This window comes from Bos indicus, chromosome 4, assembly GCF_029378745.1.
Source record: "Bos indicus isolate NIAB-ARS_2022 breed Sahiwal x Tharparkar chromosome 4, NIAB-ARS_B.indTharparkar_mat_pri_1.0, whole genome shotgun sequence".
NCBI lineage: Eukaryota > Metazoa > Chordata > Mammalia > Artiodactyla > Bovidae > Bos > Bos indicus.
This window is the reverse complement of record NC_091763.1, coordinates 88173397-88198582: the sequence shown is the minus strand read 5'-3', so window position 1 is coordinate 88198582 and position 25186 is coordinate 88173397. Positions and strand designations below refer to the sequence as shown.

At 37.2% G+C, this 25186-nt stretch overlaps 1 protein-coding gene and 1 non-coding gene across 3 annotated transcripts in view; one reads left to right on the top strand and one right to left on the bottom strand.

Annotated features, from left to right (window-relative positions):
- The window catches only part of IQUB (IQ motif and ubiquitin domain containing), an 82057-nt gene that overhangs the window by 5791 nt on the left and 51080 nt on the right, over positions 1 to 25186 (top strand). Inside the window, exons 2-7 of one of the 2 annotated variants that reach the window (XM_070788075.1) lie at positions 863 to 1275; positions 4755 to 4889; positions 9218 to 9379; positions 9466 to 9638; positions 9844 to 9999; positions 21413 to 21623. In XM_070788075.1, the coding sequence (XP_070644176.1) occupies positions 867 to 1275; positions 4755 to 4889; positions 9218 to 9379; positions 9466 to 9638; positions 9844 to 9999; positions 21413 to 21623 (1246 nt within the window). In that variant the 5' untranslated portion in view covers positions 863 to 866. Of the gene's footprint in view, positions 1 to 857; positions 1276 to 4754; positions 4890 to 9217; positions 9380 to 9465; positions 9639 to 9843; positions 10000 to 21412; positions 21624 to 25186 lie in introns of both variants that reach the window. The other variant, XM_070788076.1, reaches the window with a different exon arrangement.
- Positions 19947 to 20009, bottom strand: LOC139182834 (U7 small nuclear RNA). The gene has a single exon (XR_011566402.1). It is a non-coding gene; the product is annotated as a U7 small nuclear RNA (small nuclear RNA).

Here is a 25186-nt window from a genome sequence, read left to right as displayed (position 1 = left end):
TAGAGTGTGTGTGTGTGTGTGTTAGTCGCTCAGTTGTGTCCAATTCTTTGCGACCCCATGGTCTGTCCATGGAATTCTCTAGGCAGGAATACTGGAGTGGGTTACCATTCCCTTCTCCAAGGGTCTTCCCAACCCAGGGATCGAACCCAGGTCTCCCGCATTGCAGGCAGATTGCTTACCATATGAGCTACCAGGGAAGCCCAGTGTATACTTTCCAGCATATAGTTGATATGGAGATAACAGGTTTCTTGATGCTTCTATTCAATTGTAAGGCAGAAGCATAAATCCTATGTTAGTTTTGTGTTAACAACAACAACAACAAAATGTTATAGAGACCTCACTGGTGATCCAGTGGCGGAGACTCTATGCCCCCAGTGCACAGGGCCTGGGTCTGATGCCTGGTCGGGGACCTAGATCCTGCCTGCTACAACTAAGAGTTCGAATGCCACAGCTAAAAGATCCCACATGCCACAACTAAGACCCAGTGCTGCCAAATAAATAAATGAATATTTTAGAAAAAGTTACTGAAAAAAATTTTCACAAGAATTGATTGGTCATTGAATAAGAGATGACAGTATATTTTAGAATGTTTTAAAATTATTTTCTTCACAGAAGATTTCTCTCAAATTTATTGTGTTTTGAGGTTCTCTTTTTGGTATACATTTTTACTTTCTGTGGTGTTTTAATTAAAAATTCACCAATGTTTTTTACCTAATGCCATTACTAAGAGAATATTTAAATATATAATGAGCCACATTGTAGTATATTATAAGCATTACTGTATACCAGCAATTAATTTTATATTTGGTGTAGAAGTTTTGTGTGTAGTGAATATATTTATTTATTTATTTTTTCAGTTCAGGACAATGTCTGACCAGGAGGAAGAAGCTGATTCTCAGAATGCTGTTGACTCATCAGAAGAAAGAGAGGATGCTCTGGGGTCTATCAATATTCCAGTTCCCTTGGAAGAGGTTCTGGAGTCAGATCGAACTGAAGACTATGGATCTGAACTAGATCCATCTAGTGGAGGCCGTGGAAAACGTGTTGACCTGAGTGACCAGAGCGTTTCAAGCCTGGAACTGAATGATGTCGGGCAACTCATGGACGACGTTATGACAGCTAAACAAGCTGAAGATGGTGGAGGCTCTCTAGCGAAATCTGGGAGTGCAGTGCAGTCAGCCAGACCATATTCAGAAGCGTCTCTGACATTTATGGAAAAAGTAAAGGCTGTGAAGGAATCTCTGAGAATATCAACGAAAGATTCTTTAGCAACAGGTATTACCTAGGGAAGACAGACTATTTTTTTTTTTTGCCTTGATTTTTGTTTTTGTTTTTTGCTTGTTGACTTATTTTATACTTGATATTACTTTCCCACTCCCATATCCTATTCTGTGGCTGAGCCACACGAATCTTTTGTGTGAAGCTTCTCCTCTATGCTGCAGTATTTACTTTCCTTAAATAAAGGAAAATCAATAAATTCTAAAGTAATCGTTAATCTGTTTTTCCCAAATAAAATAGATTCTTTAAATGTTTAGGGAGAAATTTTTGAGTATAATTGTAATTCTTTCGTGTGCCATTTTGGAATTCATTCTACATAGCTAGCAACAGGTGGGATGGGAACTTGACACCGTATTTTTCTAGTTTCTTCTATAGTGCTCATTCCATATATCTTGTTGCTCTTATGTATTTCCATATTTCTTAGTGTTAACTTTATATTCAGCTTCAGAAAAGTCATTGTTGTATTTCATTATGGATTAATATTAAAGACATAATGTTGATGGCATGGCATTTAGAAGTTATTACTACATTGCTGGTAGCAAAGCAGAAGGGGAGCAGCAAGAAGGTGGGTTACACAGAGAATTCTACTTGGGTGGTAAAACTGACATCTCCTTCTCCTCATTGTTCATAAGTTTTGAGAAAGTTTCCATCCATAGAGTGGAGAATATGGGTCATCACTTAACAATAACAGCAGCTTAGTCTGGCTGGTAAAATGTGGCTTCCAGGGAAGTATTAGCTCTTGGGTGGTGTATCCCTCAAGTAAAGAATATAAAGGAGGAGGAGGAGAAAGTAATCAAGCTCATTTATACCTAATTGATGCTGTTATCCCCCAATTTCATTATCTGGTATAAATTTGGGCATCATTTTTTGATATTTCTTCAATTATGATTATAGTTTATAACAAACACATGGTGCTTTAAAGAAGTGGTCTTGGTCCTGTACTTTCTGAGGCTCATAGATTCCTGAACACAGTTTCCCTTCCCAAAGCTTAGGAAATCACTGCCATGAAAAGTTTCGGTTCAGTTCAGTTCAGTTCAGTCCCCCAGTCGTGTCTGACTCTTTGCGACCCCATGAGTCACAGCATGCCAGGCTTCCCTGTCCATCACCATCTCCCGGAGTTCACTCAAACACTTCCATCGAGTTGGTGATGCCATCCAGCCATCTCATCGTCTGTCGTCCCCTCTTCCTCCTGCCCCCAATCCCTCCCAGCATCAGAGTCTTTTCCAATGGGTCAACTCTTCGCTTCAGGTGGCCAAAGTACTGGAGTTTCAGCTTTAGCATCATTCCTTCAAAAGAACACCCAGGGCTGATCTCCTTTAAAATGGACTGGTTGGATCTCCTCGCAGTCCATGGGACTCTCAAGAGTTTTCTCCAACACCACAGTTCAAAAGCATCAATTCTTCGGCACTCAGCTTTCTTCACAGTCCAACTCTCACATCCATACATGACCACTGGAAAAACCATAGCCTTGACTAGACGTACCTTAATTGGCAAAGTAATGTCTTTGCTTTTAAATATGCTATCTAGGTTGGTCATAACTTTTCTTCCAACGAGTAAACATCTTTTAATTTTATGGCTGCAGTCACCATCTGCAGTGATTTTGGAGCCCCCCAAAATAAAGTCTGACACTGTTTCCACTGTATCCCCATCTATTTCCCATGAAGTGATGGGACCAGATGCCATGATCTTTGTTTTCTGAATGTTGAGCTTTAAGCCAACTTTTTCACTCTCCTCTTTCACTTTCATCAAGAGGCTCTTTAGTTCCTCTTGACTTTCTGCCATAAGGGTGGTGTCATCTGCATATCTGAGGTTATTGTTATTTCTCCCGGCAATCTTGATTCCAGCTTGTGCTTCTTCCAGCCCAGCGTTTCTCATGATGTACTCTGCATATCAGTTAAATAAGCAGGGTGACAATGTACAGCCTTGACATACTCCTTTTCCTATTTGGAACCAGTCTGTTGTTCCATGTCCAGTTCTAACTGTTGCTTCCTGACCTGCCTATAGGTTTCTCAAGAGGCAGGTCAGGTGATGTGGTATTCCTATCTCTTTCAGAATTTTCCACAGTTTATTGTGATCCACACAGTCAAAGGCTTTGGCATAGTCAATAAAGCGGAAATAGATGTTTTTCTGGAACTCTCTTGCTTTTTCGATGATCTGGCAGATGTTGGCAATTTGATCTCTGGTTCCTTTGCCTTTTCTAAAACCAGCTTGAACATCTGGAAATAAAAGTTTAACATATATTAATTGTAGAACTTTGAACCCAGGAAACAATTAAAATAGCCTTCTGATAATTTAACATCTGTAAGAGTGTTCTTGAGAAAGAGCTGTGAAAATAAGCTTAAAGAACCTTAGCATCAACAATACCTTGATACATTTCATGCTAGTATTACAGATAAATGTCTCACAGACCTTTATGAGAACTGTCATGTCAGGCATCTAGAAATATACAAAACTGTTTTGGTTTGAAATGTGTACTCTTCATTCCATCTTACTTATTACATCTTCCCTATTAACATATAAAGTTTGTAGATGTAAAAATAAACAGTTTACATCATAATAATTTCTGTACTTTATTTCCTTCCTACATTTTGTGAACAGATAATCATTTTATAGTAACAATTTTTCTCAATTTTTGACACGTAAGTAGCTTGATTTTTATTTTAGAGTCAGAAGTAAACCACATAATGTCTATTTTTTTGTGACAAGTAGATTTGTGCATAGTTATTCCAGATATTTATAATAAACAGTGATTTTCTGTTTTGCATTCTGCCAGCTACAGACATAGATCAATTATGGAAAGAAGAATGGACTTAGATGATCTTTTGTCATTGCAAGGTCAAAGAACATTTTCTCTGAAAATTTCCCTATTGGTTTTTCTTAACTTCATGAATACGCATTGATTTCCTGATGCCTGTTATCAATATGTAATCAAAGCATGTACATTTCTAAGTTCAGGTCTCAGGTTCTCCCTTTGTAATACCACACAAAAACGCTTGATTTTTCTGAGATATTCTCTATGTTGATATCTGAATAATATGTACCAGATATTGGGAATCTTTAAAAATCTTAAATGATTTTAAAAGAATCTTTAAAAGCATTTTAGTCTCATTTCCTATTTCTCATGGTATTCTGGGTGAGGAGGTAATCTCAAACATGCACAGATCCTCATAGTAGGCAGTGGAAGAGAGAGCTGAACTTTGAGCTGGAGCTGCGGGAGCAGGCATTGACCAGTGATGCTATTTCTTGAGATAATGGATTGATTTTCAAAGCAAAAACGTTGCAAATGAATGTTTGTCACTTCTCCTCCTAGAAAATGAAAACTAACTCTTATCGTGGAGGCATGATGGGAGACATGCGGAAGCAAATTGCATTCCTTTGATAACAAATTGTCCCATAATTCTCTATCTGCGTGTATACTATATGATGCTGACCCTTGCATTTAACTACTACTCTTTGTTTTCTCTTTTTATCTACAGTAAAAGTCATACTTCTTCCTGTGGGCCAGGAAATTGTAATTCCCTTTAAAGTTGACACTGTTCTAAGATGCCTGAAGGATCATTTTTCACCCCTGCTAGGTGTCCCAGCTTTTGTCCTGCAGATAAGATGTGCAGGTAAGCTTGGAGGCTAATAAAACTTACAAAGACTTCTTTAGTCTTAACATGTAAATAAGCAAGATCTTTGATTTGTAAAACTAAATATCTCGATGTTTACTGTTTGAACATTATACTGCTGTTATATACATTCTTTCAGTCAATGAATTATTACTGAGGACAAAGTTCTAAATACTTTGCTAAGAACCAAAGATAGAAAGAAACATGAAATAAAATCCCTATTTTCAAGTTGCTCGTAGACTAGGAAGGAAGAAGACGTATGCAGTGGTTACTACACATTGTGCAAATGTTTTAATGGATATGTGCTCAAAAAAATCTGTGAGAACAAGGAAGAAAAAAACTGGGAGATTCTAGAAAGCTTCATCTAATTACAGTGATAATACTTGTGTTAAGTCCAAAAGAGGTGAGAAAACCTGGGTCTTTGAGGAAATGGTAAGAAGTTTAGAGGTACTAGAAGTAAATTATTTTTGGAGAGTAGGAGGAAATGAGTTTTTTAGAAAAATAAATGATGAATGAGCATGTATAGAAAGGGAAGAGGACTGAAAATGGTGTATCTATCAGTCTTCTATACATTAAGGTCAATTCAGGTTCTGATGATGTTCAAATTTATTTATATTTTGTGGGCAATATGGAGTACCACACCTTATATTAGCCTTGTATCATGACAGGCTGTAGTCTTAATAACTGTGATAGAATTAAACGGACTGGCATAGCTCAGTAAATGTTTCTGTAGATTATGCCTACACAGATCATGACATTTTGTTTTTTTAAAAGTTTTCATATTAAGTTACAAAGATGCCACAAAGTTTCTAGGGCAAAAATAAGAACATTTGTTGGGGGAAATTCTAAGTGCTAAATAGGCATAAGCCATACCTATTAAGTTCTTCCTCCTTGCCAAATCAGAGAAATTTCAAGATTATTTTTAGAAAACTATTATAATGAATGTGCTCCAATAGTAAGATGTCAGTGTATTCAAACAACTGGTTATTAAAGTTTGACAGAGGAAACAAAGCTAAAATTTAAATAGTTACTGTAACGATGATCATGTAAAGATTATATTGATGATGATGGCTAATTCAATGAGCTTTGGATCACAATAAACTGTGGAAAATTCTGAAAGAGGTGGGAATACCAGACCACCTGACCTGCCTCTTGAGAAACCTGTATGCAGGTCAGGAAGCAACTGTTAAAACTGGACATGGAACACAGACTGGTTCCAAATAGGAAAAGGAGTACGTCAAGACTGTATATTGTCACCCTGCTTATTTGACTTACATGCAGAGTACATCATGAGAAACTCTGGGCTGAAGGAAGCACAAGCTGGAATCAAGATTTCTGGGAGAAATATCAATAACCTCAGATATGCAGATGACACCACCCTTATGGCAGAAAGTGAAGAAGAACTAAAGAGCCTCTTGATGAAAGTGAAAGAGGAGAGTGAAAAAGTTGGCTTAAAGCTCAACATTCTGAAAACTAAGATCATGGCATCCGGTCCCATCACTTCATGGCAAATAGATGGGGAAACAGTGGAAACAGTGGCTGACTTTATTTTTCTGGGCTCCAAAATTGCTGCAGATGGTGATTGCAGTCATGAAATTAAAAGATGCTTACTCCTTGGAAAGAAAGTTATGACCAACCTAGATAGCATATTAAAAAGCAGAGACATTACTTTGTCAACAAAGGTCCATCTAGTCAAGGCTATGGTTTTTCCAGTAGTCATGTATGGATGTGAGAGTTGGACTATAAAGAAAGCTGAGCGCCGAAGAATTGAAGCTTTTGAACTATGGTGTAGGAGAAGACTCTTGAGAGTCCCTTGGACTGCAAGGAGATCCAACCATTCCATCCTAAAGAAAATCAGTCCTGAATATTCACTGGAAGGACTGATGCTGAAGCTGAAACTCCAATACTTTGGCCACCTGATGCAAAGAGCTGCCTCATTTGAAAAGACCGTGATGCTGGAAAAGATTGAGGGCAGGAGGAGAAGGGGACGACAGAGGATGAGATGGTTGGATGGCATCATCGACTCAATGGACATGGGTTTGGATGGACTCTGGGAGTTGGTGATGGACAGGAAGGCCTGGCGTGTTGCGGTTCATGGGGTTGCGAAGAGTCGGACACGACTTAGCGACTTCACTTTCACTTTTCACTTTCATGCATTGGAGAAGGAAATGGCAACCCACTCCAGCATTCTTGCCTGGAGAATCCCAGGGACGGGGGAGCCTGGTGGGCTGCCATCTATGGGGTCGATCAGAGTCGGACACGACTGAAGTGACTTAGCAGCAGCAGCAGCATGTGCTAGTCCTTTTACAAAATGTTCTATCTACATTATCACACTATCATTCGATCTACACAACAATCCCTTGAGGTAGATGTTACTGTTAACTTTTTGAAGGGAGATGGAAGCTAAAGCTTAAGGAACTTGTACAAATTCCCACAGCTTATGAATGTCAGAGTCTGAACTTAATTTGTAGGCATGATTCCAAAAAGGAAATTTGGAACTGCTTGGCATTAACTATAAGGTGAAATTCAAAACTGGAGAATAGAGAGTGTTTTGAGACTGGAGTAGCTGGCCAGTGGTACCTAAGGATCTCTTTCTTTGCATTTCATGACCTTTCGTCTTTATGTGTAAGTACCATGCATCACTGGGCTTTCCTGGTGGCTTAGATGGTAAAGAATCTGCCTACAATGCGGGACACCAGGCTTCGATCCCTGGGTTAGGAAAATCCCTTGGAGGAGGTCATGACAACCCACTCCAGTATTCTTGCCTGAAGAGTCCTCATAGACAGAGCAGTCTGGTGGGCGTCCATTGGGTCGCAAAGAGTAAGACATGACTGAGCGATTAAGCTCAGCATAGCACTGCACATCGCCACTGGATAACAGACTTATGCCAGCAGCAATAAAAAAAGAGCTTGATTCTGTGCCAACCATACTCTAAGATAGGTACTTTCTTCTAGTACTAGAACTGAAGTTCAGGTTTGGTGGGGCTAAGCCTATTCTAGAAACAATGAGAAGAATGAAGAGAGCTCTGTATTAGTTTGAAGAGGATTCTCTATTAGTTTTCTATGGCTGTTGTAACAATTGACAAAATTATTGGCTTAAAGCAACACATTAATTTTGGTTACAGTTCTGGGGTCCAAATATCCTAAATCAATTTCGCTTGGATAAAGTCAAGGTGTCAGCAGTGATTTTCTCTCTCTGGAGGTTCTGGGGAGAATCTGTTTCCTTGCCTTTTCCATCTTCTAGAGTTGTACTTCTTGCATTCTTGAGTTTCCTCATTTTCAAACCCGGCAGCATAGCATATTTAAATCTCTCTCTACTGGTCATATCATCATCTCAGGATAATCTACCCTTCATAGATTCTGGGAATTAGTACATGGATATATTTTAGGGCCATTATTCAACCTATCACAAAATCCCTATAATGTTAATTTTATTAAATTAAGAATTTAAGGTGAAATTGAAACTCAAAAATTTTTGAATGTGCTTTCTTGAACATAGCTAAAATAGACTAGTGGTATCTGACATATTTCTAAGAATGAGTAAAACAGCCCTTTGCTATGTTAAATTCCTAATTGTAATTTAGGATGAACATACATTGGAAAGATAGATATAGATTCTGTCATTATACAAAGCAGCAGCCAGTAACATTGTATGTATTTCTGTATACCTTAAAATATAGAAATAAATTTACAGTGAATTTATGAACTAAACCAGTGGATTGAAGGTATAAGTTCAAGCAATAAACATAAAAATAAAGTGATCACGTACCCCCTTTTTTCAGCAAGAAACAGGCTTAGCTCCACCTTGGCATGAATTAATTTATATGAATTTCTGATAATAGAAACAGAAAAGAAGGGATTCTTTAGACTCTGTATACTTTTCTGCATTCAAGGAAGGGTGTATATTAAACTAATCAGGCTTTCCCTGATATGGATATGATCCATGCTTAATGTATAACACATTGTGATTCTTTTTAGAGAATCATTGCTTAGAATATGATTTTTCTCATATTATAGAATGCGTTTTTAATTTTTAAATGTTTATAGTTGCATGGTTATTGTATATTTGTATTTCTGATGATTTGAGAGTTGTAATTTTACTTTCCTTTTAATGCTGAATTCTTGGTCAGGAATACCACCTTAATTTTTTCCATTGCGGAGTTTTCCATGCTAACAATACAGCAAGAGATGGACATCATCAATATTTTTATTTGGTAATTAAACAATATACATTCATATAGGCACCTTTGATGTTTAACATTCCTTAAAATGAGTACATATAATTGTTTCTTTATCATAATATTTCTTATAATTTTATCTCATTTTTAGGAACAGTTCTTAAAAATCATGAGACGCTACTACAACATGGAATTAAGCCCCAGGATGTTGTGCAAGTGGAAATGTTTTCTTTACATCCAGATCTATACCCAGTCAGAAGAATAGCTAGACCAGCTGAAGCCTCTCAGATCATAACAGTCAGAGTACAAACTGGTTTGTCATTTGATATCTTTTAGATAAATAATTTTAGAGTCTGTTTGTAGTTGAACTTCCATTTAAACTTGGTTTTATCTCCTCAGGCATTGATCAGTACCAGGAAGTAGCTGTTGAGATGATAAAATCTGATTTTCACAAACCATTTCTTGGTGGATTCAGACATAAAATAACAGGAATAGAATATCACAATGCTGGAACACAAACTGTACCTAAAAAGATTCCTGAAAAACCGAATGCATTTTGTAGGGATACGCAGGTAATTGTTTTATTTTTCCATATAGATTTTTGAAGCTGCAGAATCAGCACAGGTTATATTGTGTAGCTCTCTAAATAAATTAAAATCTTCTAAGGAATTATATGGTGATTAAAATAATGAAAAATAGTACATTAAATATGTACAAAATATGCTCTTTACTCAATTTATGTGTAGTGTATACTTAATTTTTTTGTTTTTATTTTAGACAGTTTTTCAGAAAGGAAGGCTCCAGCAAACTACAAATACAACGTCCACACAGATGACTAAAATTGGTGTGTATGTTTCAAATATTACTGATAAGCTGGTAAAACCAGGAAAATATGTCTCAGCAGCAGAATACCATGCTAAGAGATTACAGGCGGTAAGGTAACTTGTTAAAAGGGAAATACTAAAAAGTAAATTTATAAGCCAATTGTTCTTTGTGTGTCTCTGTGTGTATTTCCCTAAGCACACTTGCTTACGGAACTCACATGAGTGTTGTTGTTGTTCAAGAAAAAATTATTCTAAACACTTTGTGAACGATGGTAAGCAGACGATTCAAAAGGGAATACTACAATGGAGTTTTGAAATAGGGAAGAGCGATTAAGCTCAACTTTGAATGCAATAAGGAAAAGGGGGAAAATATAATCAAGGAACAGGGTAGGAGGGGGTCAGTGAATGGAAAATTACAAAGAGAAAACATCTGGGGTATGGGGGAATCCTGGCTAAACCAGTCTAACAGCGTTTGTGGTAAAGGCAGGCCAGAGTGATTAGTCAATTAAGGGTAATCAGATGTCAAAGGTGGGATTTCTGGTTAAACTGATTTAGTTGGTACCTGTGTGCATACTAAGTTGCTTCATTGTGTCTGACTCTTCTGAGACCCTGTGGACTGTAGCTTGCCAGGCTCTTCTGTCCAAGGGATTCTTCAGGCAAGAATACTGGAGTGGGTTGTCATGCCCTCCTCCAGGGGAATCTTCCTGACCTAGGGATCCAACTCACATATCTTATGTGTCCTGCATTGGCAGGCGGGTTCTTTACCACTAGCGCCACCTGGGAAGCCCAATTTAGCTGGGCTCTTTCTAAAACTGGACAATTCATTGATGAACAGAGAAGCCCAAAAGTCAAGGCCTAGCTGGAAAAAAAGCTCAAAGGAACTTAATTAGAATTAGATCAAGAAGAGAAAGTTTGTCAGTGTGTGTGTGTGTGTGTGTGTGTGTGTGTACGTGCATGCTAAGTTGCTTCAGTCTTGTCCTACTCCTTATGACCCTATGGACTATAGCCTGCCAGGCTTCTCTGTCCATAGGATTCTCCAGGCAAGAATACTGGAGTGGGTTGATCCACAATACTGGCTCCTCCTGTCTTCCCAACCTAGGGATTGAACTCCCGTCTTAAAACCACCTGTGTTGGAGAGTGTTTTTTTCTTACCACTAGCGCCACCTGGAAAGTCCAGTGTGAGTTAAGTTTTATTGCTACTAAAAAGCAGTCACTGTCTCCAGTCACACCCCGAGATAAGGAACCAGAATCCTAAATGTTCCTAATCCTTCCCTTTCCTTTGGTAAATCCCTTTTCTTTTTATTAGCTTTGTCCTCTCTGTCCCTTGGCTTCAATCTTCTGTCCTTTGGCCTGAACCCTCTGACATTTGAATCACCTATATGGAACTTTCCAAACTAATAGATCAATTGGATATTAAAATCAATTTTATCTGATATTAATAAAGTCACTCCATCACTTTTATATTATTGTTTATATGATCTGTTTTTCTTTTTTTATCCTTTTGCATTCAATCTATTTGAGGCTTTGAATATAGAGTATATTTCTTTTAGAGAGCATATAATTGGATCATGTTTCTTTATCCAATCTGATAATCTCTGCCTTTTGATTGGACTGTTTAATAAATTTATATTTATAATGTGACTATTGATAAGACTAGAGTATATCAGCTATTTGTTTTCTATATGCTGTGTGGCTCTCTGGTTCCCCTGTTCATTTAGTGCCTTCTTTTATGTTAAATAAGTGTTTTATAGTACCATCTTAATCCTTTTTTTTTTAATTAAAATTTTCATTTTCCATACAATGTGTACTTTTTAAAAAAGTGTACAATTCAGTGATTAAAAAAATTTTTTTTACTATGGAAATAGAGTTATGCAACCATTACCACATCAATTTTAGAATATTCTCATTATCCTAGAGAACTTCCCTGGTGACTCAGTGGTAAAGAATCCACCTGCCAATGCAGGAGACGCGACTTTGATCCATGGGTTGGGAACATCCCCAGGAGAAGGAAATGGCAACCCACTCCAGTATTCTTGCCTGGAGAATCCCATGAACAGAGGAGACTGGTGGGCTATAGTCCATGGGGTTGCAAAAGAGTCAGACACAACTTAGTGACTAAACAACTCATCATCCCAGAAAGAAAGACCACATCTAACAGTAGCCAGACCCTGTTTCCCCAGTCCTTTCTGCTTTAGACAACCACTCATATACTCTCTGCCTCTGTTGATTTGCCCATTCTGGATATTTCATATGCATGTAATCATACAGTGTATAGTCTCCGTGTTGCAACACGTATAGCTCAGATGGTAAAGAATCTGCCTGCAATACGGGAGACCCGGGTTCGATCCTGGGTCAGGAAAATCCCCTGGAGAAGGAAAGGGCAATCCACTCCCGTATTCTTGCCATGGATAGAGGAGCCTGGTGGGCTAGAGTCCATGGGGTCACAAAGATTCAGACATGACTAGCGACTAACACACGCACATGATATATACCCAATTGTATATACCTACTGTAGGTAGGTCAATATATATACACCACATTTTGTTTATCCATTTTTCAGTTGATGGACATTTGATTTTTTTCCGCCTCTTGGCTATTAGGAATAAAACTGCTATAATCATTCACATAAAAATTTTTATACGGATATGTATTTTCATTTCTCTTGGGTATATGGCTAGGAATGTAACTGCTAGATCAAATGGTAATTCCCTGTAACTTTTTGAGGAACTTCCAGGCTGTTTTCCAAAGCAGTTTCACCGTATTTATGTCCCACCATCAGTGTGTAAGGATTCCAATTTCTCCATATCCTTATCAACACTTTTGGATTATTGCCATCCTAGTGAGTTTAAAGTGGTATCTCATTGTGGTTTTGATTTGCATACCCTGTGGCTAATGATACAGAATATTTTTCATGTACTTATAAACAACTTGCATATATACTTTTAAGAGAAATGTATATTCAGATACTTTGCCCAATTTTAATGAAGTTTTTTTCATTACTGCTTTATTGTTTAAGAATTTAAAAAAATCATTTGCTAAGTGGTTGCTCCAAGTGTAATTTAGGCATTAGAATATATATCTCGTTTTATAGCAACATACTTCATATTAATACTAACTGAAATTCAATAAAAATTGAAACTTTGCTTCAATAGAACTCTGTTTATCCCTTCTTTTGGCTATCTGTGCTATCATCATACAAACATGTATGTTCTTTGTATGTTCTAAGTCTTATAATTCCTTTTATAATTATTGTTTTTATGCAGTTGACTTTTATTTTTTAAGTTTTAAATGTATATATTTGTTTAAACATGCTTATTAAAAATAAGAAAAGCAAATAGCAATCACCTACATCTTGCTTGAGTTAAAATTAACATTTCATATAATTTTCTTTCAGTTTGAAGACTTTCCTCTATATTTAAGTACACTGGTTTAGTTGATGGTATCCTAAAGGTCTCTGAGTCTCTTATACTTTATCTTTTCCCCCTTTTCTTCAGAGTGGATAATTTCTAATGATTTATTATTAAATTCATTCTTTCTTTTGCCAGTTAAACTCTGCTGTTGAGCATGTTTTTTTGTGTTTTCATTTCAGTTGTTTTACTGTCAAACCCCAAATTTCTACTTGTTTTTTTTTTTCTGTATCTTTATTGATATTCCCTGACAATATATTTTAAACAAAAATTTATTCATATCTGACTAACCCTGAACGTAGTCAATACAGTATTTTCCTTCTGTTTTTCCAAATGGCATTGCATGATAAGTTGTGTCCGACTCTTTGCAGCCCTATGAATTGTAGCCTGCCAGGCTCCTTTATCCATGGAATTCTCCAGGCAAGAATATTCCTGACCCAGGGGTCAAACCTGCATCTCATGTCTCCTGCGATGGTAGGCATGTTCTTTACCACTTGTGCCACCTGGGAAGCCCTGCAAATGGCATTAATCATTAAAAAAAAAAAGCAGAAAATTTCTCACTCAGATTTTTCTTTTTCTTACTTTCCATTGGGAGATAATTATGCATGGAATTTTAAAGGAGTTTCTTGTACACATAGCATTATATCATAAACATTTCTCTACCTTTTCCTTTTTATTATAAATGATTTAATGGCATTATATTATGTCACAATATAAACAGTGTAATTACTTTGTTTTGTAGGACATGTAGACATGTTTTAATGCTCTATAAATTGTAGTGTGCATTTAAAAAATACTTAGAGATGTTAGAAGTTGAATTACTAGGAGAAAAATGATGACTTTTTTAAAGTCTTAAGATATTTCCAGTGTTTTTCAGAAATATTGTACCAAATTATATGACCAGAAACCATTCCGTACTGACTTCATAGTGAAGTGAAGTGAAGTTGCTCAGTTGTGTCCGACTCTTTGTGACCCCATGGAGGAGTCTATAACACTCCCCCGTCCATGGGATTTTCCAGGCAAGGGTACTGGAGTACCCTTCATAGTAGCACATAACATTTAAAATTTTTTGTCTCCTTATAGATATTATAATATTACATATGTTTTTATATTTTATCTCAACCTATCAATCATACTTACTTTATGATGTCTTTATTGTAAAATTTATTATTAATAATATTCCCTTTTGTGGTTTTGCATTTTATATATTGTTATAGAAGGCTGTATCACCCAATAGTCATAAATATAACTTTGTTTTAAAGTTTGTGTGTATTTGTGTACACACAAATTTGTGTATCTGTATTTTTTTTTTTTTTTTTAGCTTCCCTGTGGGTAAGACCCATGCACCATCACCCTGCTCCCAGCTAGTCCTTCCTTGAGGCTGCAGTTGATCCTGTATCTGTATTTTTAAAAACTGACATCTTTACCCTATTAAACATTTGGGATTTCAGTTAAACATGACATATGAAGCAGATACATTTTATCTGTGTTACCTCCTAGCATCATTTTGCTTAAGTAGAAAGAATTGAAAGCAGTGATTTTGTTTTTTGTGTGACAAGAAACCTGGATCTAGACTGCTTTCTAGCCCAATTAGCCCAGGACCTTGAGAGATGAGCCTTTACTGGTGTTTGTTGACTCATTGCACTGAGGGAGACTGCTCACCAGGGGGACCACGGGGCTAACTTTGTAGCTGACTTTATCAGTGCCTGAAGTTATTTCAGCCTGAATAATTTTTATTTTTTCAGTGGAAACTAATTCTCACAAAAGGAGAAGATGGAGCTATTATAGAGTTTTGGGGAGGAATGACATTTTGGTGACATTTAAGTGATACAGTATTTTGATACACTGTTTTGGTATAAAACAAAGTTGTGTGTAGATGGATCAACGTCAGGTCTGGACTGAGACATGGACCAGAGTCCTGTTGCTTTCTTAACAAAGTTAGGAGGGAGATATGGAATGTTGTTTCTTCTCTGAAGTTCAGCACGTTGGTTGTGAATCAAGGCTGCTTCTTTCTGTCAAAATAATGTAGATCCCCCAGGCAAGAGTGGGACGTTTCATCCTTAGTGATCTAATTTCAGACAAAGTTTGTGATAGATTATGATTTTAGGAAACAAAGTTTCTCAGAATAAGAAAATCATAGTCACTCAAAGAAGGGGTTTGTTATGACATTTTATAGCTGCAGAGTGTCCTTGGGAGAAATATTATTTCCTATTAACTTTGTAGCTGACTTTACTCATGTTTGGTATTTGAGCTCGATATATTCTTATTTTCTCAGTCTGAACTAATTATTAATTTTTGGCTGTACGAGGCCTGGCTGGTGGCTCTGTGATGTCATTAGGAACCTGAACTCCTGTTAACCTTTCCAATCCATTAATCCTATTATTGCTTCCCAGACAGCACAGTGGTAAAAAATCCGCCTGCCAATGTAGGAGATGCAAGAGACGTGGGTTTGATCCCTGGGTTGGGAAGGTCCTCTGGAGTAGGAAATGGCAACCTGTTCAAGTATTCTTGCCTGGAAGATTCCATGGACAGAGGAGCTTGGAGGCCCCAGTCCATGGGGTCACAAAGAGTCAGACACAATGGAATGCATGCGCACGTGTGCACGCGCACATACACACACACACACACACCTTATTATCATGAGCTTGTCACTATTGTGATGATAAAATGATTTATCAACCTTCAGCATAATGTCTGCATCTGCAAGAAGAAGGGAAAAGTCATGGAGCATGTCTCATGGAGGCCATTCAGCAATTTCCCCGGAAAGCCAGTGATTCAAGTTATAGCTCATTGGCCTGAACTGGGTCATGTGACTGTCCATGTTGGGAGTATGTGATAATTACATTTTTAAAGATGTATGTTGTTGCTCCCGAGTAAGATTGAGGTTTATATGGAAATAGGAGAGAAAAGCTGTTAGGTTTTCTCTACGGGTTTTCACTCCAACACTTTTCAGACTCCGATAAAGTGATATTAAAGGAATAAGAAAATTATAAACATACAGGAACAAAGAATATATGAAAAGAGAGAACAGTAAATGCCAGTCGATTTTTTAAAGTTATATAAAGCAGATGGAGAAGTGTTAACTTGACTTACTTGAGCAGAGAAAGTGAAAATCTAAATGCCTGCCAAGGGGATGGCATCAAAAACCAAATTAATTTGTCCCATAGAATCTTGAAAGTGAATTGGAGGTTCTGTGCAAGAAAGAATTGAGATGTGAGCTGTAGACAGAGGGATTGGTTAAAAGCCAGTGTAAGGAGTAAATTTCCATTTAATAAATTCTACCATCTTGATTGATTCCTTTCTATTTTTTGTCATGTTTATTTTATTCTTGAACTTCTAATACTAAGCTAAATGCTTAGTATTTATTTTAAATCTTTCTTGTTGTGAATAAGATTATATTATGTGTGACTACTGATATTTCTCTAGTCATTCCTTCCATTTATATCATTTTGCTTTTTATTTATTTATTCTTGTTTGTTTATTACCTTTTTTGACTTGACTTAGTGACTTAGTTTACTAACTTTTTTGATTTGACTAAACTTTTCATGTTTTTGTTCTTTAATAGTTTAGAAGTAGGTACTTTGTTTCTATTTTTTTAGTGGCTATTCATAAAATTTTTTAATGCACTTAAAATTTTTATGAAAAGTGAAAGTGTTGGTCGCTCAGTCGTGTCTAACTCTTTGCAACCCCATGGACCGTAGCCTGCCTGGTTCCTCTGTCCATGGAATTCTCCAGGCAAGAATACTGGAGTGGATAGCCATTCCCTTCTCCAGTGGATCTTTCCAACACAGGATCAAATCCAGGTCTCCTGCATTACAGGCAGATTCTTTACTATCTGAGCCACCAGGGAAGCCCTGATTTTTTATACCAAATGCATACTTAATCGGGCTGTATATTTTTTTCCATGAATAAGTCAAGGACCCTAGCTGGCTTTTTTTCATTTCTTTATCCTCCTCCTTCACTCTTCCCATTCAGTGAGGGTTGATATTGGAATTACAATTATATATATCATTATAATTTACTATATAATTATGACTTCAGATTATTCTTATATATTTACATTGTTATTATATATGATTTTTTCAAATAATAAAGGTTATAGCTTAAAACTTTTTTGAAAGTTTTTGTTCACTTCTTTAATTTTTCATCTTCAACTTATTGTTCTTCTTAGTGCATAATCTCTAGTAATTATTTCAGAGATTATTATGCATTTGAGGTGAACCATGTAAGTCCTATTGAATTAACCTCATTTTGGGTTTTAGTTTGAGTGGGTATAGTAGGTTAGATTCAAACTTATTTTCAGAATTATTTTCTTTTATACCTTTGTAGCAGTTTTTGATTAAAACAGGTACAAAGATAGTGTATCTGATGGAAATGGGATTCTCAGTTCTTTGTTTCCTCTTTGTGGAAGCTTTTAGGATTTTAATCTGTAGGCCTCCCCAATGGCTCAGTGGGTAAAGTATTCGCCTGTGATGCAGGAGACACAGGTTTGATTCCTGGGTTAGGAAGAACCTCCGGAAAAGGAAATGGCAATCCATTCCAGTATTCTTGCCTGAAGAATCCCATGGACAGAGGAACTGGGCGGGCTACAGTCTGTGGGGTCGCAAAGATTTGGATATAACTGAATGAGCATAAAGTAATCTTATTGCGATGTGCTTTTGATCTGGTGATGGTTCCTTTCTGTCTGGGTCTTTCTTTAGTTTGGTGAAATGTTCTTATATTTTGAACTATTTCTCTAATCCAATTTTCCTTGTTCTGTCTGAAACTTGTATCAGACATATTTTGGAACGTCTGCATTTATCTTCCATGTTTCTCAATTTTTCTCCATTCTTTCTAATTTTTGCAGTCTTTCACCCTGTGTTCTAAAAGATTTTTTTGCCTAAGTTTCTTGCTTACTGATTCCCTCTTAGACTCCACATATTCTGCAGATTAGCAGAATAAACTTCTATTAATAGTTATTGGCTGATACTCATTCTTCTCATTGTAGTAAATCTTTAGCTGGGCATGAGACAAGAACAGGCTTCCCATTTGAAGCTAATGATAAAGAATCCACCTGCCAGTGTAGGAGACACAAGATATGCGGATTCAGTTGCTGGGTTGGGAAGATCCCCTGGAGGAGGAAATGGCAACCCACTCCAGTATTCTTTCCTGGAGAATCCCATGGACAGAGGAGCCTGGCAGGCTGTAGTCCATGGGGTTACAAAGAATTGGACACGACTGAGCACAGCACAGCACAAAAGAGGCCATAACATTGAAAACTACATTTTACAACCTCTTTTCTATGTTGATGAGGCCTGGGGAAAGAAATGGGAGTGGAAATGATGTGTGCCCCTTCTGGATACTGCTGTTGAAGTGATTGGGTTGCAGTTCTTTTGTCTTTTCCCCCTTTCGACAGGCTAGAAGATGATGATAAGTTGACCAACCCCTAAGATATTCAAGGAGGAAGCCACCTGTAATATTCACACAGAGCTTCCTACTGGCCCTAAACCGTTTGCCAATCCAGGCCCAATCCCTAGATTATCACATGAGAAGGGAAAAGCTGTTTAAACAACTGGGTCTTAGTATTTTTAATAAGTTCAATAAGTTTAACAGCCCCCAACCTGAACTCACTATACTGATTTTTTTTTTTTAATTTCAAAAAATAAACTTTGGTCACAGTTTTTTGTTGCTTCCTTTTTGTTGATTCAATGGCCTTTCCTTTCCCTCTGAAAATGTTAACTCTGTCTAGTCTGGTCTTGTTTTTTGTTTCATTTTACTCTTTAAGAATGGTTCTAAACCTTTAGCAGGCATCAGAACATCTGGAAAATGTGTGAATACACAGAATCCATGCCTACCCCAGAGTTCCCAATTCAGTAACTCTGGGGTGGGGCCCAACAATTTTTTTTTCTAACAATTTTCCAGTTTCTGCTGCTGCTGGTACTCTGGTCACCATACTTTGAGAACCTTCGTTTTAGTGATTCTCTTGCACACAAATGTAATTTCTTCTACATTAAATGAAGAACCTTTTATTTTGTTGTTTCCTTTCAAATCTTTGTCTACTCTTGGAGGTGTACTACAGAGTATTTGAAATTCCTGATGTCCAGTGTGTTATAACATATTTTTTTACTGTAGCCTAACTAACCCCAGTGGGTTTAGGGGATTGGCAAGGCTTAATTCTGGAAGGCATCTAGTTTTCTGGAGAGGAGGCTTCTGGTCACCAGCCTTCTGGGACCCTAACCACTCTTGTGTATGCTGGTCACTTGGTCGTGTTCAACTCTTCACAACCGCATGGACTGTAGCCCACCAGGCTCCTCTGTCCATGGAATTCCCAAGAATACTGGAGTGGGTAGCCATTCCCTTCTCCAGGCAATCTTCCAGACTCAGGGATCGAACTCACATCTCCTTCATTGCAGGTAGAGTCTTTACCATGCGAGCCACCAGGGAAGCCCACTCTTTCCTAACTTAGAGGCAAATACCTCTGGTGATCTTTGTCTGAATTGCTTTAGAGGAGCCTGTCTCTTCTGCATTTATCAAGCAGTCATCTTTTTAGTTGCCCTTCTCCTCACAGGATCCACCAATTCTGGGACTGAAACATTTTAGAGACACTTTTTCTAGCTAGCCTCTCCGGTACATAATTAGGCTGTAGATTCCTTCAGTGTTTTCTCTCCATGGGGGATTTTCCAGTACAGATTGGAAATCCTGCTAGAAAAATTCTAAAAGAGCCATAACACTAATTCCTTCTTCAATTTATTCCACTTGTCTCCTTTCTTAAAGGGATTTTTTCACAGTTTCTGTTCTGTTGGAGGACTCCTTCAGTATGATCCAGTGTCTTTACTGTTTTCTGCTTCTATAATTTTTATGTAATTATTAGGGATTAGGATGAAGGGAAAGGATGTGTCAGCCTATTCTTTACCCTCAATCTTGATCTAACCTCTCTATATTTTACTTTTTTAAAAATTAGTTTAGTAAATAAAAAACAAAAACTCTCCCTTATGTCACAAGCTTTTTTAGGCTCTAGTACTATACTGTATCTCCAGACATATGTATTTTTCTCACAATTTAATAAATACATGTTTGCTTTGGTGGTTTCCACGTGTAACTTATGTGCTGTGTGGTTGTGTGCTAAGTCACTTCAGTCGTGTCTGACTCTTTGCAACCGCATGGACTGAAGCTCTCCAGGCTCCTCTGTCCATGGGATTCTCCAGGCAAGAACACTGGAGTGAGTTGCCCTGCCCTCCCCAGGGGATCTTCCTGACCCAGGAATTGAACGCATGTCTCTCAGGTCTCCTGTACTGACAGGTGGTTTCTTTACCACTAGCGCCACCTAGGAAGCCCTGCTATGTGGTGGTTGTTCAGTTGCTCAGTCATGTCTGAATCCTTGTGACCCATGGACTGTAGCACACCAGGTCTTCCTGTCCCTCACCACCTTCCAGAGCTTGCTCAAACTCATGTCCATTGAGTTGGTGATGCCATCCAATGATCTTGTCTTCTGTCATCCCCTTCTCCTCCTGCCTTCAGTCTTTCCCAGCATCAGGGTCTTTTCCAGTGAGTCAGTTCTTTGCATCAGGTGACCAAAGTATTGGAATGTCAGCTTCAGCATCAGTCCTTCCAGTGAAGATTCAGGATTGATTTCCTTTAGGATTGCACCATTTTTTAAAAATATGAGCCTAAGCTAATGACAAGAAAAACTAGAGATAAATTAATATTCATAACAAGAGTAGTATTTATTGAGGACCTGTGGTGTACCAGGCTTGAGCTAAGCACTTACATGCATAATACTGTCATTATCACTCTTTTGCACATGAGGGTACTAAATCACAGAGATGGCAGGTAACTTACTAAAAATTAACTAACTAGTGAGTAGTAGGAACAGGGAAGATTTAAACTAATTTTTGTTCCAGAGTCTGTGCTCTTAACATCATACTAACTGTCTCCTATAGTATACCTGCTACTAGATTTCAAAGTCAGATAGCTATTGTATTTCTGTTAGAATGTATGTGAGAGTTTATGGCATAGAGCTAAAGCTGGACACTCAGTATTTTTTAGTAGTTGTTGAATTGCAATAGAAATAATCATTGTTTCTTTTCCTTGTCTAGTAAGGTTGACCATATTTTATTTTCTTTAATTTAACTATAGATAATTGTGATACAGACTTACTACAGACGATGGCATGCTAAAGTTGTGGTAGAGGGTTTAAGAAGACAGAAAATGTTCAGGTTGCAGTGGGAAGCAGAGGAAGAACACAGGAAGATAAGAGAAAAAGAAGAGTGGATGAAACTGGATTATTACCGGAGGCATAATCCTCAAAGAAAAGAAGATTTTGAACTTCTTTATAATGCACTAGAACGTAAGTTTGAAATAGGCTTTGCATAAAATATTAATTTTTCATTAGTAGGAAAAACGAGTTTACTAAAGACAAAAGGAAGACCTTGTTATTTTAAGAAGTTGTCTGGGGAATCTGGACTAGAAAATTTTAAAATATGAATAGTGTCTTAGATTTGGGACAGGAATTAAGGCCAGAGTAAAATTGAAAATGCTTTTATATTAACAAAAGATAAACTATTCAGTTTTAGTGTATTATCTTATTTGATCCTTATCCCTGTGAGATAAAAAGAGAAAGTATTGTCCAGTCTGATTCTCTTAATGGTCTTAGAAATCTGTGAACTCAGAATTGGACTGTCTTGAAGCCCTCAGTCCAGCACCCTGCCTCTGATTCTCCTCTTCAGAGGAGACACCTTTTTTATTCCCCTCTACAATGATTATAAATATTAATATATATGTGTGTATACACATACATAGGGCTTCCTAGGTGGCACTAACAGTAAAGAAACCACCTGCAATGAAGCAGATGTAAGAGACACGGGTTTGATTCCTGTGTGTGAAGAAGTCCTGGGGGAGGGCATGACAACCCACTCCAGTATCCTTGCCTGGAGAATCCCATGGACTGAGGAGCCTGGTGGGTAACAAACAGTCCATAGGGTCACAGAGAGTTGGACACAACTGAAGCGACTCAGCACACACATACACACACACACATATGTATTGTCTGCACATTGGATTTTTATGGCTTATTTCTTCCACAGGATGTGTGCTAGTCTTGACACAGTTAAAAAGCCTCAGTTATTTGTACAAGCCAATCAATCACTACTTTGAGCAGGATACACTATTTTTCTTGAAGCCTTTTCTCAGTGCCCAGCTTCTAATCTCATCTTAAATGTCACCTACACAAAGCCTTCTGTGACAGACAGTACATCTTGGATATCCAAATTATCATATCACGGTTCTCATTGCACCCCCAATTTTACTTTATAATACCACAATTAGTAACAATACATTTTTTAATGTTAATTTTTACCACTGGATTGTCAGCTCCATAAGCAAATGACTCATTTATTTTTTTTGGATGATCTCTTTTTTTGTACTTACCTCAACAAATATTGGTAGAATGATTAAATGAATGAATGAGGGGGAACCCATGGATGTAGCAATTCAGCTGTCTCTAGCTTCTGCTTTCCCAGGAGTACCTCTAAAGTGGAAGTAACCAGAAGAGTTATTTATTACCTTAGATACTGGAAAGTAAAGTTGTGCTCTTGGGATAATAGATAAGAATTAAAAAAATTAAAAATAGCCTCAAGTTTTTTTTTTTTAGTTGAACACAACCTTTTTATCTAAAGAAATAATAGTCTGACATCTCTGTAATTGCTCATAATACCAACTTCAAGAAAATTTTCATACTGTCACTTTGTTTCTTTATATACTGTGTGTTTGTGGATGTTATTATGTGTTTTGTTACTCATGTCATCCTTTCCTTTCTAATCGAATACAATTTTAGGTGTCAGATGTTGAGTCTATTTAAGTAGCTCTCTGGTACTGTGCTATTTCCTGAAGATGAAACAATTAAACACCAAGTTTAACAAAGCAATAGTATTAATACATCTGTCTCTTTTATAACCTGCAAAATTGAATGGCTTTGGGAAAGTGATAGTATTTGGAGGTAACAGTTAAACTTGCTCCTGAGGTTTCTGTGTCTGCTTTCCCTTTCTCCTAATCACTGACCTCTGCAAATACTGTTTCATTTTAAATGTCACTTCTATTTCCATCTTCTCTCAGATGAAAGCAAAGCTTGTTTCTTAGTGTTAATAGTTAAATAGTGAGCACTGCTTGCAGGTTGTCTGTGAAGGTCTTATTGACAAGTAGAGAAGTAAAGTTGGATTATAGCAGAGCTCTATTTAAATAATATTCTAAATTTATATGGATAGACCAAAGGTATCATTGTTATCTTGTTTGGTTAACAGGCAGCTGTGTAAACTAGTGGAAAATATGCTTAATGAGATTCTACCTTTTCTACTTATTAATGGTATTTACTTGGACAAGTTACTCCTTTCTCCTAAGCCTCAGTTTCTTTATCTATAAAAGGACTTAATAATTTCTGGCATATCTACTTCAGAGGGCTTTATAAGTAAAAAATACAAAATATTACATTTATGATGGTACTTAAAAATACAAAGATATATGCATGTGTAAGTTACTGTTATACAGTAAATAATTTTATATAAATTTTCTAAATTAAAGAAGAACAGAGATATTTTATATGGCTAAAATGGCAGCCCACTCCAGTATTCTTGCCTGGACAATTCCATGGATAGAGGAGCCTGGCGGGCTATAGTCAATGGGGTTACAAGGGTTGGACACGACTTAGATGATTTATATGGAAGAAAATGAAAATGGAATTTCTTACACAAAAAGAGACATCTTTTAGTTTTCTTCTAGGCCTAAAATTCTGAATAAGAACCTCAAGAATAATATTGTTAAAGTTCTGCTTTTTGGGGGGAATTAAAATTCTGGTTCACAAGCTAAGTAATTTATAATAATAATTTTCATTCTATATTCTTTACTCCGGTCTTTGAAACTGTTGCCCTCTTGTGGTTCATAGTAACAATTGCATAGTTTTGTAAAACTGATAACAAAGTTTAACTTTTTCTCCAGATAACCTGCTCCTCAGTAATAAAAGCAAAATAAGTCAATTTAGGAGAATGATTTTAACTATGTAAGATAATATGCTATATCAAAGACAAGACTATCTTCAGGCAACATTTGATTTTTATGTCTTTTTTAAAAATATATATAGCGGTATGTTGAGGGTGACTTCTTTTGTTATCTGAACTGTCACTGTCATCTCAGACTTGTAGACATCATCCTGAGGAAATTAACAGCATGGCTTGTGCTCAGAGATCTTTTCCTTGCCCCGTGATTCTCTGTACATACTGTTCTCTTAACTGTCCATGTCCATACTTTAGGGCACCAGATAGGACCTTGCTCATTAGGTCTGGGCAATGTTTGTTGAATTGACTCTTCTACCCTTTGGTGATAGAAGAAAGGTCCGAAGCTTTAAAGAGCAATATTGCATAGGAACCTGGAATGTTAGGTCCATGAATCAAGGCAAATTGGAAGTGGTCAAATAGAAGATGGCAAGAGTGAACGTTGACATTCTAAGAACCCGCGAGCTAAAATGGACTGGAATGGCTGAATTAACTCAGATGACCATTATATTTACTACTGTGGGCAGGAATCCCTTAGAAGAAATGGGGTAGCCATCATAGTCAACAAAAGAGTCCAAAATGCAGTACTTGGATGCAATCTCAAAAACGACAGATGATCTCTGTTCGTTTCCAAGGCAAACCATTCAGTATCAGGGTAATCGAAGTCTATGCCCCAACAATTAGCTGAAATTGAATGGTTCTATGAAGACCTACAAGACCTTTTAGAACTAACACCCAAAAAAAGATGTCCTTTTCATTATAGGGGACTGGAATGCAAAAGTAGGAAGTCAAGAAACACCTGAAGTAGCAGGCAGATTTGGCCTTGGAGTACAGAATGAAGCAGGGAAAAGGCTAATAGAGTTTTGCCAAG